The 17,378-nt window shown below is 41.2% G+C and overlaps 1 protein-coding gene across 1 annotated transcript in view; it reads right to left on the bottom strand.

The window, feature by feature from the left end:
- Positions 1-12,375, bottom strand: part of GHR (growth hormone receptor) — a 163,206-nt gene extending 150,831 nt beyond the window's left edge. The window contains exon 1 of the mRNA XM_004388441.3: positions 12,299-12,375. Within this exon, the coding sequence (XP_004388498.1) occupies positions 12,299-12,368 (70 nt within the window). The 5' untranslated portion in view covers positions 12,369-12,375. The remainder of the gene's footprint in view (positions 1-12,298) is intronic.
- Positions 12,376-17,378: the final 5,003 nt, after the last annotated feature.

Genomic DNA, 17,378 nt, shown 5'->3' with positions numbered 1-17,378 from the left:
CCTCTTTTTCACTGACCCTCTACTTTACCAAGTATGATGTCCTTCCCCGGGGACTGGTCCCTCCTGATAATATGCCCAAAGTAAGAGAGACCAAGTCTCGCCATCCTCGCTGCATTCTGGCTGTACTTCTTCCAAGACAGATTAGTTTGTTCTTCTGGCAGTCCATGGTATATTCAATATTCTTCACCAATACCATAATTCAAAGGCATCAATTCTTCTTTGATCTTCGTTATTCATTGTCCGGCTTTTGCATGCATATGAGGTGACTGAAAATACCATGGCTTGGGTTAGGTGCGCCTTAGTACTCAAAGTGACTTCTTTGCTTTTTAACATTCTAAAGAGGTCTTTTGCAGCAGATTTGCCCAGTGCACTACGTTGTTTGATTTCTTCACTGCTGCTTCTATGGGTATCGACTGTGGATCCAAGTAAAATGAAATCTTTGACAACTTCAATATTTTCTCCATTTATCATGATGTTGCTATTGGGCCATCTGTGAAGATTTTTGTTTTCTTTATGCTGAGGTGTAATCCACACTGAAACCTGTGGTGTTTGATCTTCATCAGTCAGTGCTTCAAGCCCTCTCCACTTTCAGCAAGCAAGGTTGTATCATCTGCATATCACAGGTTGTTAATGAGTCTTCCTCCAATTCTGATGCAGTGCTGTTTTTCATATAGTCCGGCTTCTTGGATTTGCTTAGCACATAGATTGAATAAGTATGGTGAAAAGATACAACCCTGATGCATACCTTTCCTGATTTTAAACCATCCAGTATCCCCTTGTTCTGTTCGAATGACTGTCTCTTGGTCTATATATAGGTTCCTCATGAGCACTATTAAGTGTTCTGGAATTCTCATCCGTTGCAATGTTACCCATAATTTGTTATGATCCACACAGTTGAATGCCTTTGCATAGTCAATAAAACACAGGTAAACATCTTTCTGGTATTCTCTGCTTTCAGCCAAGATCCATATGACATCAGCAAAGATATCCTTCATTCCATGTCCTCTTCTGAATCCGGCTTGAATTTCTGGCAGGTCCCTGTTGATGTACAGGTGTAACCATGTTTGATAATTTCCGCATTCTGTTGGATCACCTTTCTTTGTAATGGGTACAAATGTGTTTCTCTTCCAGTCGGTTGGCCAGGTAACTGTCTTCCAAATTTCTTGGCATAGATGAGTGAGCACTTCTAGCCCTGCATCCATTTGTTGAAACATCTTAATTGGTATTCCATCAATTCCTGGAGTCTTGTTTTTCACCAATGCCTTCAGTGCAGCTTGGACTTCTTCCTTCAGTACCATTCTTGATCATATGCTACCTCCTGAAATGGTAGAACGTTGATCAATTTTTTTTGGTATTGTGACTCTCTGTATTCCTTCTCTCTTCTTTTGATGCGTCCTTTGTTGTTCAATATTTTGCCCATAGACTCCTTGAATATTGCAACTCGAGGCTTGAATGTTTTCTTCAGGTCTTTCAGCTTGAGAAATGCTGAGTGTTCTTCCCTTTTGGCTTTCTAACTCTAGATGTTTTCACATTTCATTATAGTACTTTACTTTGTTTTCTCAAGTGCCCTTTGAAATCTTATGTCCAGTTCTTTTAATTCATCATTTCTTCCATTTGATTTAGCTACTCTATGTTCAATAGCAAGTTTCAGAATCTCTCCTGGCATCCATTTTGTTTTTTTGTTTTTTTTCTTTCTTTCCTCTCTTTTCAGTGACTTTTTTGCTTTCTTCATGTATATTGTCTTTGATGTCATCCCACAACTCATCTGGTCTTTGGTCATTAGTGTTCAATGAATCAAATCTATTCTTGGGATGGTCTCTAAATTCAGGTTAGATATACTCTAGGTGTATAGTCGCTGTTTATGTTGTTGAAAAAAGTTATTTTCAATGAATAGGTCACTGGTCTTGCAAAATTCTATCATGCGATCCCGTGTTGTTTCTGTCATCTAGGCGGTATTTTCAAACTACTGACCCTTCTTTCTAGTTTCCAACTTTTGTATTCCAATCACCAGTAATTATTAATACATCCTGACCTGGCTGCATGTTTGATCAATTTCTGACTGCAGAAGTTGGTAAAAATCTTCAATTTCTTCATCTTTGGCATTACTGGTTTATAGTTACCAGTTACTGAATATGTATGTGTTTTACTTATGTGAAGCCCTGGTGATGCAGTGGTTAAAAGCTCGGCTGCTAACCAAAAGGTTAGCAGTTCAAATCCAGCAGCCACTCCTTGGAAACCCTATGGGGCAGTTCTACTCTGTCCTATAGAGTTGCTATGAGTCAGAATCGACCCGACAGGTTTTACTTATGTGGAGCCCTGGGGGTCAGTTGTTGAAACCTCTGATGCTAATCAAAAGGTCGGCAGTTCGAATCCACCGGCTGCTCCTTGGAAACCCTATAGGGTAGTTCTACTCTGACCTATAGGGTTGCTATGGGTCAGAATCGACTCAACGGCAACAGGTTTGGTTTGGTTTGGTTTGGTTTTACTTATGTAACCTTAACAAGGTGCTTTACTTGTGTTACGTCCTTGAAGGCTTTAAACAAGTCATTTTCCTCCTGAGAAAACTGAGGCTCAGAGAGTGTACGAAATATCAAAGTCTCTCTAGCAGATGTTGCTGATGCAGATCCATTTATTGTTTTGTGCACAGACTCCCTTTGTTCTTTCACTCCCAAAATCCCATACCTGTGTCTCTTGCTTCAGTCTCTCTTTCTAAACCTCAAAAAACCAAACTCATTGCTGTTGAGTTGATTCTGACTCGTAGCTACCCTACAGGACAGAGGAGAACTGCCCCATAGAATTTCCAAGGAGCGGCTGGTGGATTTCAACTGCTGACCTTTTGGGGTAGAGAGGAATGGAGGATATGTCCTAAGTGTTAGGCAGTCACAAAATGGTCCTCTCTTACAAAATAACCACTACAGAAATCCAGGGTTCCCCAAACATAGTGTTAAACATCACCAATTCAGTCTCCATTAATGTAAATCTCAACCATCTGTCTGTTAGTTGGTTGTTCTATAGTGATTTGCATGTTGCTATGATGCTGGAAGCTATGTCATCAGTATTTCAAATATCAGTAGAGTAACCCATGGTGGACAGGTTTCAGCAGAGCCTCCAGATTAAGACAGGCTAGGAAAAAAGGCCTGGCAATATACTTCCAAAAATAAGTCAATGATAACCATATGGATTACAACAGAATATTGTCCAATATAGTGCTGGAAGATGAGTCTCCTAGGTGGAAGACACTCAAAATACATAGTGGCCGCAATAATGGACTTAAGCTTATCATCAATAGTAAGGATGGCATAGGACTAGGCAATGTTTTATTCTGTTGTATACGGGGTTGCCGTGAGTTGGCGTCGACTGAACGGTAACTAACAACAAGAGTGTAAATGTGTTAATATACAGAGCACATGGTTATCAGAAAGTCAATTATCCTAAACATCACATTGTTTTGCTAAAAAAATTAGTGGATACACAAAATACCTTCTTTTTCATATTCAGATATCAAGAAATTAAAGATTCTGTCAATATAACTTTGACTTATAACTTTGAGAGTTTCATACTTCAAGATGTGCCGCCATTGAAAAATTGGAGATAGTTAATATCTAAGGGATGGGGCTGTGAAAATTGATCCAGATATCCACAGGATACTTAATCAGGATCTTTCATAATCTAAAGTTCAATGTCTAAAGGGGCAGAGAAAACTTGGATTTGGCATCTGCAAGCCTCATTATATCTCTCTATGTCAATATTTGAGGAGAGTTAATCAGGTAGGAGGGGCACCGATAAAGGTGGTGTCTGGGAGATGGAGCTGGGTGACCAGCTTATTTAATGCAGGAAGGTGGCCAGTGACTGGTGCGTAGGGTACAGAGTTCAGTGCTCTGGAAAGGGACTGGCAAGACTTAGGAAGGGTGTCAGGTTCCCAGGCATAAGAATTTAGGGCAGAGTTCCAGTCCTGGTGGCAACTGGAGTATAGAGCAGGAAAACAAGGTCTCATTCCATCCATAGCAAAAGCCCACAAATCAGGGCTTAGGGTAGGGCACAGGGGTGCCGGCGGCTTCTTGAAGGCTGCTGTCCTGGGTTCTGCAGTTGCACAGCTATTTCCAGTCCTGTCCCATTGGATGGGACTGAGATCCTAACTCAGTCCCTACCCTGCTCAGGACTGGAGATGGACAGCATTAGTGACAACTGTGGGGTACGAATGGGAAGGCCCAGGACAGAATTTAGGGGCTGATTCATTCATTCAACAAATAAATGAAGATCTATTCTATGTGTCCAATACTGAATACTAGAAGATGGGATATAGGGATAAAAAACCATTCTTCATGGAGCTTAATGCCTACTGAGTTTTAAAGGTTTTTTTTTTTTTTCTCACAAAGTCTGTAAGTCTTAGCTTATGGACTATTGCTGTTGTTAGTTGCCGTTGAGCTGGCTCTGACTCACGACGACCCCGTGTGTGCAGAGTAGAGGTGCTTCACGGCATTTTCAAGGCTGTGACCTTTTGGAAGCAGATCCTCAGGCCTATCTTCTGAGGTGCCTCTGGGTGGGTTTAGACCGCCAACCTTTCAGCTAGTAGTCATGCCCTTATTAACCATTTGTGCCACCCAGGGACTCCTCTAGTGAGTTTTAAATCCGTAACACTATAGGGTATGCAATGGCCATTTGGTCAATAATTTGAAAACAAGTAAACTGCATATATTTGCAAGCTCAACTCAGACTTGCCACACATTTGAAATACAGACGCCACTACAACTTCACTTAGAAGATGATCCCACAAGAAATGATATCCCCCTTCCCTGTCTTGCCTCTTGGTGAGAGCTTCTAGAACAACATACTGAAACTTTTCTTCCTCAGTTGGGACATAATCCACCATGCTCTAATACCCTCAATACTGCTGTGGAAATATAACCCAGACACTGTAATTAGTTAGGGTTAAGGCTTAAGGCCAGTAAGTTGTTATATAAACAGAAACAGAAATCCCTGAGAGATGCATCGGATGAAGTGCTGTGAATTCATTTTGAATTGAGTTGGGAAACACGAACTAGAGAAAACTATGACTTGCAGCTGAGACTGAAGAAATGTTCCAAGCTCTAGGGCCTCCTGGTCTGTCCAGTAATTGCCCACCAGGGCACCATGGAGTACAATCTTTGTACAAGCAGTTGCATCAGATTTCAAAGTGTGTTTATGTTACGTATCACCACTGTCTTTATCCTGCTAAATGATGATGAGCAAGATTCATTTTAGGTTTGAAGATGACACTGCTGGCAGCATTACTTATACACTCATGTGAGTATTGCTGGAAAAACCAAAATGGGACTACAGCACCTGCAGCTCAAGAAAGATGAGGCTGGTCCTTGGGATTGCGGCTGCTGGTGACAAGTTAGGTGGCCCAGTATTGTGGACAAGCCTGGTAGTTACAAGTGAGCTTGGACTAGGCCTCAAAAGATGCCTACATTTATGACTCTGAAATGCCTGAAATTCTTTCTTAGTAGAGTTAAGGCTGAAATTGAGCCAGCCCTGGGAAGATATCTGATTGATTTAAACTCACTCAAAACAAAAACAACAACAACAAAAAAACCTGTTGCCGTAGAGTTGATTCCAACTCATAGCATCCCTATAGGACAGGGTAGAACTGCCCCATAGGGTTTCCAAAGCTGTAATCTTTATGGAAGCTGGCTGCCACATCTTTCTCCTGCATAGCAGCAGATGGATTCCCAGTACTTTTGGTTAGCAGCCGAGTGCTTAACCACTGTGCCACCAGGGCTCCCTTAAACTCACAGTGAGGAGAAAACCACTAATTGTAGGTTCTTCCAGAGAAGGTTTTCTTAGGGAAAAGGTGCTGGGGGTTGAGATGTACTGGACGCCTTGCTGTAGAGGGTGGTCTCAGACTGGCTGGGCCGGTCAAAGCCAGTGTGGACTTCTTCACAGTTTAACCTGGTTAGCCTCTAGTCAGAGTCCCTGGGTGGCACAAATGGTTAAGTGCTTAGTTACTAACCAAAAGGTTGGTGGTTTGAACCCATCCAGAGGTGCCTTGGAAGGAAAGACCTAGCCATCTGCTTCCATTAAAATTACAGCCAAGAAAAACCCTGTGGAGCAGCTCTACTGTGTAACACATGGGGTTGCCATGACTCAGAATCAACTCAAAGGCAACAAACAACAACACCTAACAGGCCACCCAGAGGCACCTCAGAAAACATGCCTGGTGATCTGTTTCCAAAAGGTCACAGCCTTGAAAACCCTAGGGGCCGCAGTTGTGTTCTGCACACACGGGGTCACCATGAGTTGGAACTGACTTGACAGCAACTGGTTTTTGCCATAGCCTCTAGCCAGAGGCAGAAAACCAGCTGTGTCCATCTAACAGAAGTCTTTGCCAGCACCTTGCTTCAAATAAACCCAAAAACCTGTTGCTGTTGAGTCGATTCTGACTGACAGCAACCCTATACGACAGAGTAGAACTGCCCCATAGGGCTTCCAAGGAGTGGCTGGTGAATTCAAACTGCAGACTTTTGGTTAGCAGCCGCAGCTCATCATAGCTCTTAACCACTGTGCCACCAGGGCTCCAAGTACGTCATGTCAACACCTTTGTTGTCTATCCCGTAACAGGAGGCCCACTTCAGGCTACTGAACCAAAGAGGTGTGGAGACATGTGCATACCAGGACGGACCTGTCCCGAGGTCTTTGGGATCTAAGGTGGAGGACTACACGTATAGTAGATCACTGGCAACTATGATTTTAACATTCAAGATTCTGACTATTCTTGAGTGGTCGTAGTCCTTTTATTTACTAATTAGTAAAGACACAAACCTAATCACTCACATTGCCAGCTGCTTTGTAGGAGTGAGTCACTCGCCTAACTGACCTCCCAGACTCTGCCCAGCACAAAGCTTAGCTGCTCTCAACTCATCCTGTATATATTTTATTGCATTCCACGAGTTAAGTATGCACTCAAGTGATAAAATATCTGCGGATTTGTCAAGGTCTCAAGGTACAGTCATGAACATCCAGAGAAGTTCCGGGCCATTGCCCACCATGGGCCTTCACTGCAGGGTAGCCTAAGTCATGCCATAGCCACACTGCAAAGTTGAGCAGACGGATGCAGGTACTGGGTGAGGCACAGGCAGGAGGAGTTTTTGGAAAAGGTACAAAAATAAAGGCAGCTTAGATACTCTGCTGTCATCTAGTCAGTGCTTCCTCCCCCACAGAGCTGTTCTGGGCAAGTACCACTTCACTAGTAATAGGCTGAGCTGTGTTCTAGGACTTCACTGTATTAAAATTGACTCATCGGCGATGTTGATGACACTAATGAGAAAATGCGGAAACTTAGAAACGGATGGAGTGAGAAGGCTCTGACAGTTACTGAAATCAGAAATCCACATATACCTGGACTCCAAGAACTGGCTATTCCGTCTCCATGACATCTCTGTTCGTGATCCAGCTAGCTTTTTCTTTTAGCCAACACTGTTACCACTTATATCATCTCTCTCGACCTACTACAATCACCTTCTTCTACATTCATCCCCCTCAAATACACTTTTATGCTACCACTAGTATTATTTCCAAAATGAAAACCTAATAGTATTATTCCACTGCTTAAAACCCTTTAATAACCTAATCAGACCTACCACGATTAAATTCTTTACTTGTCTGTCTTCTTTATCTTCTAGACCATGAGCCCCATGAATTTAAAATTCATCCTTGAAGTTGTAAAGCACAGTAAGTACTTGCTGAAAGACTATTTTGTGTCAGTATCTACAAAGGCTCATATCTTCTGTTGCCACCATCGAGATAAACGTGATCAGGAGCTCCTTAACCTGGTCTGCTGCGACCTGCTGAACTCTAGTGCCCAAAGCCAGTTTGTGATACCGGGAGGATGAGGTGACATGGCGTTGTTGATGTACACAGACTCAGGCCATGATACCAGAACAGACTGTAAGGCTTCTTCTTTCCTCTGGATGGTGGTGAAGTTCGCAGCATCTCTAAAGCTGTGGCTTTTCCCCTCACTTCCAATGTGAATGCAAAGCCTTGAATTTTTCATTCTTGAAAATGTTTAACAGGAACACCCTTTACTATTTACTAACTGTGACCATGACTCTAATACTTGCTTGAAATATATCTCAGTATGTCTTGGCAATCTCACAGGGCTCTGTGGGTCTTCAAATGTAGTGGGGGAGGGTTTATTTAAAAAAAAAATGTTCCTTTCATTGTGCCATTATTTCCTATCTGTTATCAATGAGGACAGATGTGTCTTTTCTTTCAAATAAGTGTGTCAGTTTGCATAGGTTTATGAAAACATTCAAAGGTATGCAGAGATCATTATTTTGGGAATACTGGTTCCTTTATGACATGGCAGCTCACTCCTAGTATACATTTCTTACCTTGATCAGTACAGAATGATAGAGTGACTTTTGCAGAATTAATCTTTATAGTGGTAAGATGCTAATTATGTGTTTTGCTTCAAGCCAACTCTATCAAGCAAAGTACATCTATATAAATGTGTATATATAGCAGTCCCTGCATGGTATAGATGGTTAACATACTCGGCTGCTAAGTCCACCCAGAGGCACTTTGGAAGAAAGGTCTGATGATGTACTTCTGAAAAATCAGCCACTGAAAACCCTATGGAACACAGTTCTGACACGCATGGGGTCACCATGAGTTAGAATTGACTCAATGTCAACTGGTGTAATATGTAAATATTATATAAAATATATTATATTATGCCTAAATATTATCTATTAGTATTATACATTAAAAAGAATGTTCCATCAAGATCTTAGCACTTTTACTTGACCTACAACTTCAAGAAAGACTATTAGTTGCTGGATATGGTAAAATCTTTCTCTCTCTTCTCTCTCTCTCCAAATACTACCCATTCTTCAAGACCCAGTAAGTCTTGCCTTCTTCCTGAAGCTTTTGCCATCTCTAGACCTTCTATAATTTGGCTCAAATCTACTGGATTATGTTTCTCTTCCAAAGTGAATACTTATAAAAATAGTGCTCATGCACCATGCACTCTGGCCAAATTAATCCTATGCCTTCTCCAAAGTTAGGTCTCAGTAAATATTTGCTGAATTTTAAATGCATGAAATAGACCTACTCATTGCCTAGCACAGCGCCCTGGACACAGTATAAACTCAGTAACAGAATGAATTGTTCTCTGTGTTTACCTTGTATCTACCACCTCTGTATTTTTGTTATGTTGTTCCTACATCATCTGATCAGCTATTCCTGTAATAGTCTCCTGCCTTTCTCAGGCTTTTAAAATCTTAAACCAACATTTCAGTCCCCACTGAAATAACACTAATCTCTTTTTTGGGGAGTCCTCTTTAATTCACACAGCCTGAGATGACTCTACCGTCTTCAGGCCACTATTTCAATAGTTACTATATACTGCCTTATATTGTAATTCTTTGTGTACATGTATAATCTCTTAACTCAGGATGAATTCTTTGAGGGAAGAATCATTGTATTCTGCATAGTCCTAGATTCAAGCTTTGCAAATAGAAAGTGCTTAAGAAATATCTGTACAATAAATTTGTTGAATAAACTATTCCGGTCCATCTTGATTTATTCTTTTTCAGAGCATCTTGACCATTTGTCTTCATTACACGACCTAGACCTTAAAGCTACACAGTCTCTCATTAATTTATAGAAGTTCCTCCTGTCCCAACTAGACTGAACTCCTTCAGGGCAGGAGCTTACCTACTCCCACCTTTAGGTATTACTGAGGTCAAAGAGAATGCTTAGTTGCCACTGATTGATATAGTAGAGATTTATGAGCAAATGTGTAACAGGCACACCTTGGAAACATACTTCTATCAATCACATCTTTATGCACACTTCTCATTGACAGCATCACTCCAGAAGCAGTGTTGAGGTAATCGGTTGATGGTTCAACCCCTTGGAAAATGAGGCACTGTTGGTCATCTTTGATTCTAGAATAAGAAATTCTCCCTAAGAATATTTAACCTACCTTGAGGAGCAGATATAGAGCCTCAACTAATGGATGAGAGGCAGAGAGAAAGCATCTACTGCAACACTTCAGCTGCTACAATGATAGCAGTGTTTGATGTTTATTCTCATTAAATTTCCCTTTTTGCAATTAGATTTAATAAAAAATCCTCTCATGGACAGTATATTTCTAATTGGGTTCATTTGTCCAAGCATCTGTTCGAGGCCTCAAGTGTCAGCTTTCCCCAGGCACACAGATCTGTCCTCTTCCATCAGCTCGCAGATGACTTTTCTCCGGTGATGCTTCCATAGATCACTTATTCAGCAGTACCCACATCTTTCACTACACAAATTGAGTTCAAACAAATGGCTTGTGAAAATACAGGAGTGTCTTTTTTTTTTTCAAATTCCTTACCTATATTTTTAGTCTGCCTTATACAATGGGGGAGAAAATGATTAGGCTACAGTCCAGACCTGGCAGAAACAGAAACACATGACCCATGAATATCATCTGAGATCAGCCCCTGCCATGCCCTCATTTTGGTTGAATGTTATTAGACAGGTAGCCAGAGCTGGCAAACACACACACACACGTGTGCACATGCACGTGTACACACACACACCTCCTTATGTAAACATCACACCCTATCCTCAATATACCCTGGCCATTTTAAGGTATTCTTCTGGAGTAGCCACATATTCCAAAGGAATTTTGGTTAGCTCACTAAGAAAAATAATTTTAACAGCAGGAGGAAAACCTTCTTCCTTTGCTAAATTACTTACTATGTGTAGTACTGGTAGGCTACACGACTTGGGTTTACTATAAACCATTGCATTTTCTTATGCTCTGGTTCCCCCAAATAAAAAACACACATACAAAAAACAAAATGCACACATAAAATCTAGCGAATGGCATTTTGTTCTCCATCCTCCTTATGGCATCAAAGACTTGACTAAAACGTCGAAGCAGCTGACCCTCTAGGTCTAAAACACAGTTTAAGCTCTAATCCTCCATCTAGAGATGCATTTTAAATTTTCTTTTGCCATAGTTTTTATTTCACAGATTGTTAAAATTCCTCAAATCTTGCCTGGTGGAGTGAAAGTCACCTTAATGAAGAAAGTAAAAATTAAACCATCATGATTTTGGAACAGCAGAGGATCTCAGCTGTAATTCCTTGGCTCAGAACCAGGGTCTAAAACCAGCCATGGGAAAAGCTGCTGAAATGGAGCCTGCAAGTCTCTCCAGGTTTGACTTGCATAACATTGACATTCTAACACCAGAGACACCCAAAAATCTTTCAAACAATTATGACTTCTTTTCTATAAATATTTTAAAATTTCTTTAAGAGATAAAATAACATATTTCATCCTTCTCATTTTCTTGGTTACTCTGGTCACCCTCAGTCAATCGCTACTACAGATTTATTTTTGGACAGGAGGTCAGAGAGGACATCTTAAGGTGATAACTTTGCTGTTAAACTGTTTCTCCAACATGAGTTGCCTGGGGATTTGGGGAGCCTGTTATTCATAAAGCAACAACTGAACACAGTATCATACCTTGGGAGAAGTATGTTGTCTCTTTCCTCTGTTGAGAATCAGGCAAGGAAAACCATCCAGTATCCACGATGACCTTTTAAAGAGTCTTCCGTCCCTTTATGAGTACATTTTTCTTTCTGGGCAGAAAAATCCTCCCTCCCTTCCCCTTAATTACTTTTTTTGGTTCAAGTTATTTCCTCTATGAGACTTAAGTTTGAATGAGACTTCTTCAGGAGGACAGTTGTAAACAAAAAGGAAGGAGAGTAATAGGGATGGGCCAAGGAAACTCATGACTTCTGGGTACATTTGTTCATCTAATTCAGATTATCTCTTCCTCCTTCAAACTGAGTTGAATGGTTATCACTGAGAGAGTGAGAGGTGAAAGTCATCTGAAACCTGCAATTTCTGCTCTCAGAGAATATGACCAAGAGGCTTTAATTTTAAGCTCAGGAAACAGACTATGATAATCTTAGTCACAGATGAGCTGAGTGATCACTAGGTTAATAATCACTTGGTGCCATTTCAGTATCTCTCCCAGAGCCTCAGGACCAAGTGACCTGACCTGTCCTCAACATAGATATTCTCAGCATGGTTGTAGCATTAATTTTGATATAAAAACATCAGATGCCAAAGATGACTACTGTTATGCCTTCTAAAACACCCCTAGAAATGTTTTCCTACTTTATGTCTCCTATTCATCACTACTTAAAAATTGCATCTTTTAATTAAATAATCCAAAGAACTTGTATTTAACAAATAAGATTCAGTGTTCTTTCAAAACATTGGGAGGTGGGAATGGGACAGCAGAACTCACCCTCAGTCCCAGGAAAAGCATCGCTTGAGCCTGCCAGCGCCAAAGTCAACAGCAGCTGCCAGAGATCCATACCTGTAGGGCCTGCAATCACAGAAAGAGTAAGATAAAGCCAAGCAATTAAAACAAAACCATTTTCATTAAACATTGCTTAACGACTGGCCAAACCATCAATGAGCTGACATGTCACTTCTAGAAGGAGACCTAGTAAGTCTTTTATTGCCCCAAAGTCTCATATTGTCATCCTCTTTATAAGAGCAAACAGCAGGGTGTAATAAATTCTACTTCCTAAGAGTGCTTGCCTTAGGAAATAACATGGACACTAGATATTTTCAAGTCCTGGCTGACAGCCATAGAACACCTCACAACAAATGACCCCCATGCACTGCTACAACAGCAGGGCCAGTGTGGTTCACTTTAATTTAATCTGGAAATAGAAAAACATGTCAGCAGTATCACCAAGCATGGTGTTGAGCTGGACAGGCCATAAAAGGAAAAACAAAACAACTCACTGGAATACACTTTTTTAGTCTGTTTCCCAGTGAACAAAAGAGCCCAAGGAACCCCCAAACACTGTGCTAATGAGCCATCCTAATGAGGTGTAACTAGAAGGGAAGCAGAAAGGAGAAGGTGATACGCAAAACAAAACATCTGTGCTTCCTAGGTGGCCTCCTAAGGACACAGTGTGTCCTTGTGAGTTTTTAGTTTTATGAGGTTTTCAGGGCATGCAGTCTCTGCAAGACCCAGGAATGTGAGCACCTCAAACACCAAGAGGGCTCAGTTTGTGGCTTTTCCAGCCATTTGGAATCCCAAGCGTGGCCACACATGAGCTCTTCAACCTGATGCATGAAGGAGTGTACCATTAGGCCCTAGGCAGCATACACCTTTACCTGGAGCAAATACACTTCTTTGGATAAAATAAACCAGGTGGTCAAGTCTAGGATCTCTAAGGAGACAAGTTTGGTCTGTTTACAATGAACTCAGAAGACTGACAACAAACGCCAACTATTTTAAAGCTTAGCTGCAATATACAGCCATGCACCGCTTAATGTCCAGGATATGTTCTGTGAAAATGGACGTTATGTGATTTGGATGTGGGGCAAATGGCATATTATGGATGAAGGTCCTTTCAGGCATTTGCTTCCAGAATAAGGAAGTTTCGTCCATATTAAACATTTGCGGGGGCAAATAACCTCCCTCTATAATTAGTTTATCTATGGTTTCACAAATCCTTCTGCTGCCTTCGCATCAGCATTCGCAGATTCACCATTCACTTACACAGTGAAAAACGTTGCTTGAAGCGCCTGAACCACACAGAGCTAGCACTAAACTCGGTATCATAGCCTAGTCCTGCTTTTTCATTTAAGTGTCTCGAACAAGCTTCGTGCCTTAGCAGAGATGGTCAACGTGCTAAGCGGTATTTGCCTTTTTGTTTGGTCCTCAATCCACGTCATTAGCAGTTTCTCCATATCTGATATATGTCCCTTTTGCATTTTTATTAGCTTTGTAGCTTTCAGTGGGGCCAATCCTTTAACAGCCTGGAGGATTTTTTCTTTGTTTTTGACGATCTTTGTGATTATCGAGTGCAACATGCCTAAATTCACTATGTCCCGTTCTCCAGTCGGGATTTCTGAACTCTATTATAACCTTACGGGACCACGATGTATAAGCAGTCGGATGCTGCCCAAATGGATGTTATGTGTCACATGACTGTACGTATGTATGTATTTCTTTATATAATCACATTATTTACGAGTCTCTCAGGCATATCGGATCATCATGCTGGGTGCTCCACCAGGGCCTTTATTGGCCTTGTTTTAATTTCTGTGCACACTTGAAAATAATGAAATTGCCCTTTTGGCTATTCTTAATCAGTCTGAACAGATAAGAATACACCATGGACTGCCAGATGAATGAACAAATCTGTCTTGGAAGAAGTACAGCCAGACGCTCATTAGAAGAGAGCATGGCGCGACTTCGTCTCACGTACTTGGGACATGTTATCAGGAGGGACCAGTCCCTGGAGAAGGACATCATGCTTGGTAAAATAGAGGGTCAGCAAAAGAGAGGGAGACCCTCAATGAGATGGACTGACACAGTGGCTACAACAATGGGATCAAGCATAACAACAATTGTGAGGATGGCACAGGACTGGGGAGTGTTTCGTTCTGTTGTACATAGGGTCACTGAGTCAGAACCAACTCAATGGCACATAACACACACAGGTGTGGTTCTCAGCTATGGCTACATAACTCTGAATAGGTATGCAATTCCTGGGTGGCACAAATGGTTAAGCACTGGGCTACTAACGAAAAGGTTGGTGGTTTGAACCAATCAGAGGTACCTCAGAAGAAAGGCCTGGCATCTGCTTCCAAAAGATCACAGCCATGAATACCCTATGAAACAGTTCTACTCTGCACCACACATGGAGTTGCCATGAGTCAGAACTGGTTTGCCAGCACCTGCTTTTTTTTAAATGCATTGGCCAATATTTTATATTTCCATTTCTAAATAGTGGATGACCCATCATTTGTTTCATATAATTTTGTGCTCTTAAAGAAATTCTTATTTAAGAAAACACATCTCTGTGTGAACTGAATATCTTCATGCTTCTGAATAGCTATGTGCATGCTCACACATGTAAGGAACTTCCGTCATGTACTGCCTCATGGGGTAATCGAGAGGACTGAGCATGATAGTGTGGATGAATGCATGTTGTCAACTGTGAGTTTCCATTGAAATGTGAGTTGCAGTTATTACAATATGTGTGTTTTTAACTCCTAACCTTCAAGGCTCTGGGCTAACATGCTTGCATCAACCTCGTCTACTTTGCCAAGGTGAACCACGGAACATCTTTCCCTATGTCCATTACTCCTAGGTGATCAGGCTATGTGATCATAGTTTGAAGCCTTCAGCAGAAATACATATATATATAGATAGAGAGTAAATAAAACATGCAATATTTTATATGCACATCTCAGAAGGGTGCTTTCTCTGGTTTGGAAATTACCTCTTGAGCCATCTCAAAGGGACCTGACAGATGCCAGAAATAAGTGAATTTTGCTTCGGATGAATAGCAGATGGGCCCTTTCCTATGCCGAAGTTTTTGAAAGCTGCTGCCTAGAAATGAACTCCACGTCTCCCAGATAAAGAACTGTAATTACCACAATTTGTTTACAAGCCAAATATATCCGACAGGACACGTTCTATCTCACAAAATAAAACAAACAAAACAGACAGACAAACCAGAATGCCGGAAACAAAATTAACCAGCTGTTTGCATACTCCTGTGGTAGCTGATATGTGAAACTGCTGCTCTCCCAAATAAGAGATGTGAAGAGTTCACCACTGCTGCTGGGAGCCCTGCATGGGGACTTGACTCTTAACACTCTTAACTAGAGGTGACAGCAGGGAGGAGGATGAAGAAATGTGACTGGATTCAGTAAGAGCTAATCGTTAGAGATAATCCACTGCTCTTGGCTCAGTGAGAGTGACTCCAAATGCTGTCCCCTTTGTACTCCCCTGAGGTCCCTAGGTGGCACAAACGATTTTTAAATGACTGCTAATGTAAAGGTTGGCTGTTTGAACCCACCCAGCAGCACCATGGAAGAAGGGCCTGGCAATTAGCCAAGAAAACACTGTGGCGCAGTTCTACTCTGTAATACATGGGGTTGCCATGAATTGAAACCTACTTCATGGCAATGGGTTTTTACTTTTTTGAACTCCCCTAATGAACTCTCTAGCACCACGACATGGCCCAGATCAAAGGACATCCTTTTCGATTTGATTTTACACTGCCCCCATTAGCTTTGCAAAGTCCCTTGTGACAGCTTCTAGTTGAGAAGATAACTTTACTAGATTGTAGCTGAAATAAAATGTCCCTAGTAGAGGACAGGGTGCTGACATACATAGTTCAGAATATTAATAAAATCCATTTGAAGATGCACCAGATCTGGGCAGAAGAAAGTTGCCTTATTCCTCTTTCCCTCAAGTTCTTTTTACCTTCACCCCAACTTATCACATACATCTATTAACCTAGAGGTACAGGAGTCCATCCAAAGTGCATTTTTAAGACACTCTACTTATAACTTAAGTTGAGGCAGGCATTGTTCAGAGGAATCTACCAAATTGTGCCTTAGCCTACTGGGTTTTTAAAGCTTGCAATATTTTCCTAGGGAGAATCCCTCTCTAAATTTCTTATGATATTTATGCATTCTTTGGCCATAGCCTCACGGCAAGATTTTCAGCAGGGAAAAAAAAAAAAAAGAATTGGGCTTCTATTCTTGCATAATGGAACTCACACCAATTCCACCCTCAATGCCTGAGGCATTTTGCCTGCTCCCCCTCCATCTAAGGAAAGCCAGTTGAAAACCAATGTAATCCAGCTGGCATGAGATTTAATTCTGTAGACTGCCCAGCAGACGAGGCCTCCAAGTTACATAGTTTGGCCTATGATATACTGACTTTTATTTCTTTGCTATAAAACAGTCCGTAAACACATGCGGAGGGATGGAGGTTAAATATACTATTTTTGCAACGTGTTATAACCAGCTCCAGGTAAAGAAAATAATTGATTCAATTTGCTTTAATTTAAAACTAGTGTTTGTTGAGCTACTAGTGCCTGCTAGCATTGTTTAAGTCACTATGGAAATGAATATACCAAGTAAAAGCAATCAAAACCATTGTTCCAGAAGAATTATGCAATATAGGCACATGAAAGTGCTAAAAGAAATAGTGTACCTAAAAACGAAAGATCACAGTAGGCGAAAGTCAGCTACTGACCTGAAGGACTTAAAATTAGAACTAAATGACAGGTAAGATCGTGATAGATAAGGAAAACAGGGAGGAGGGTTTGTGGGGGAACTTCCATCCTGGGTAAAAGCTTAGATAGTGCAAATTTGCATGTTTAGGGTAGTATTATGAGGAGGTTGTTGCTGTTGTTAGGTGCTGTTGAGTAGATTCCGAATCATAGTGACCCTATGTACAACAGAATGAAACACTACTCAGTCCTGCGCCATCCTCATAATTGTTGTTATGCTTGAGCCCATTGTTGCAGCCACTGTGTCAATCCATCTCCTTGAGG

Source organism: Trichechus manatus, unplaced genomic scaffold (assembly GCF_000243295.1).
Source record: "Trichechus manatus latirostris isolate Lorelei unplaced genomic scaffold, TriManLat1.0 scaffold00212, whole genome shotgun sequence".
Classification (NCBI taxonomy): domain Eukaryota; kingdom Metazoa; phylum Chordata; class Mammalia; order Sirenia; family Trichechidae; genus Trichechus; species Trichechus manatus.
This window is presented reverse-complemented; position numbering and strand designations above follow the sequence as displayed.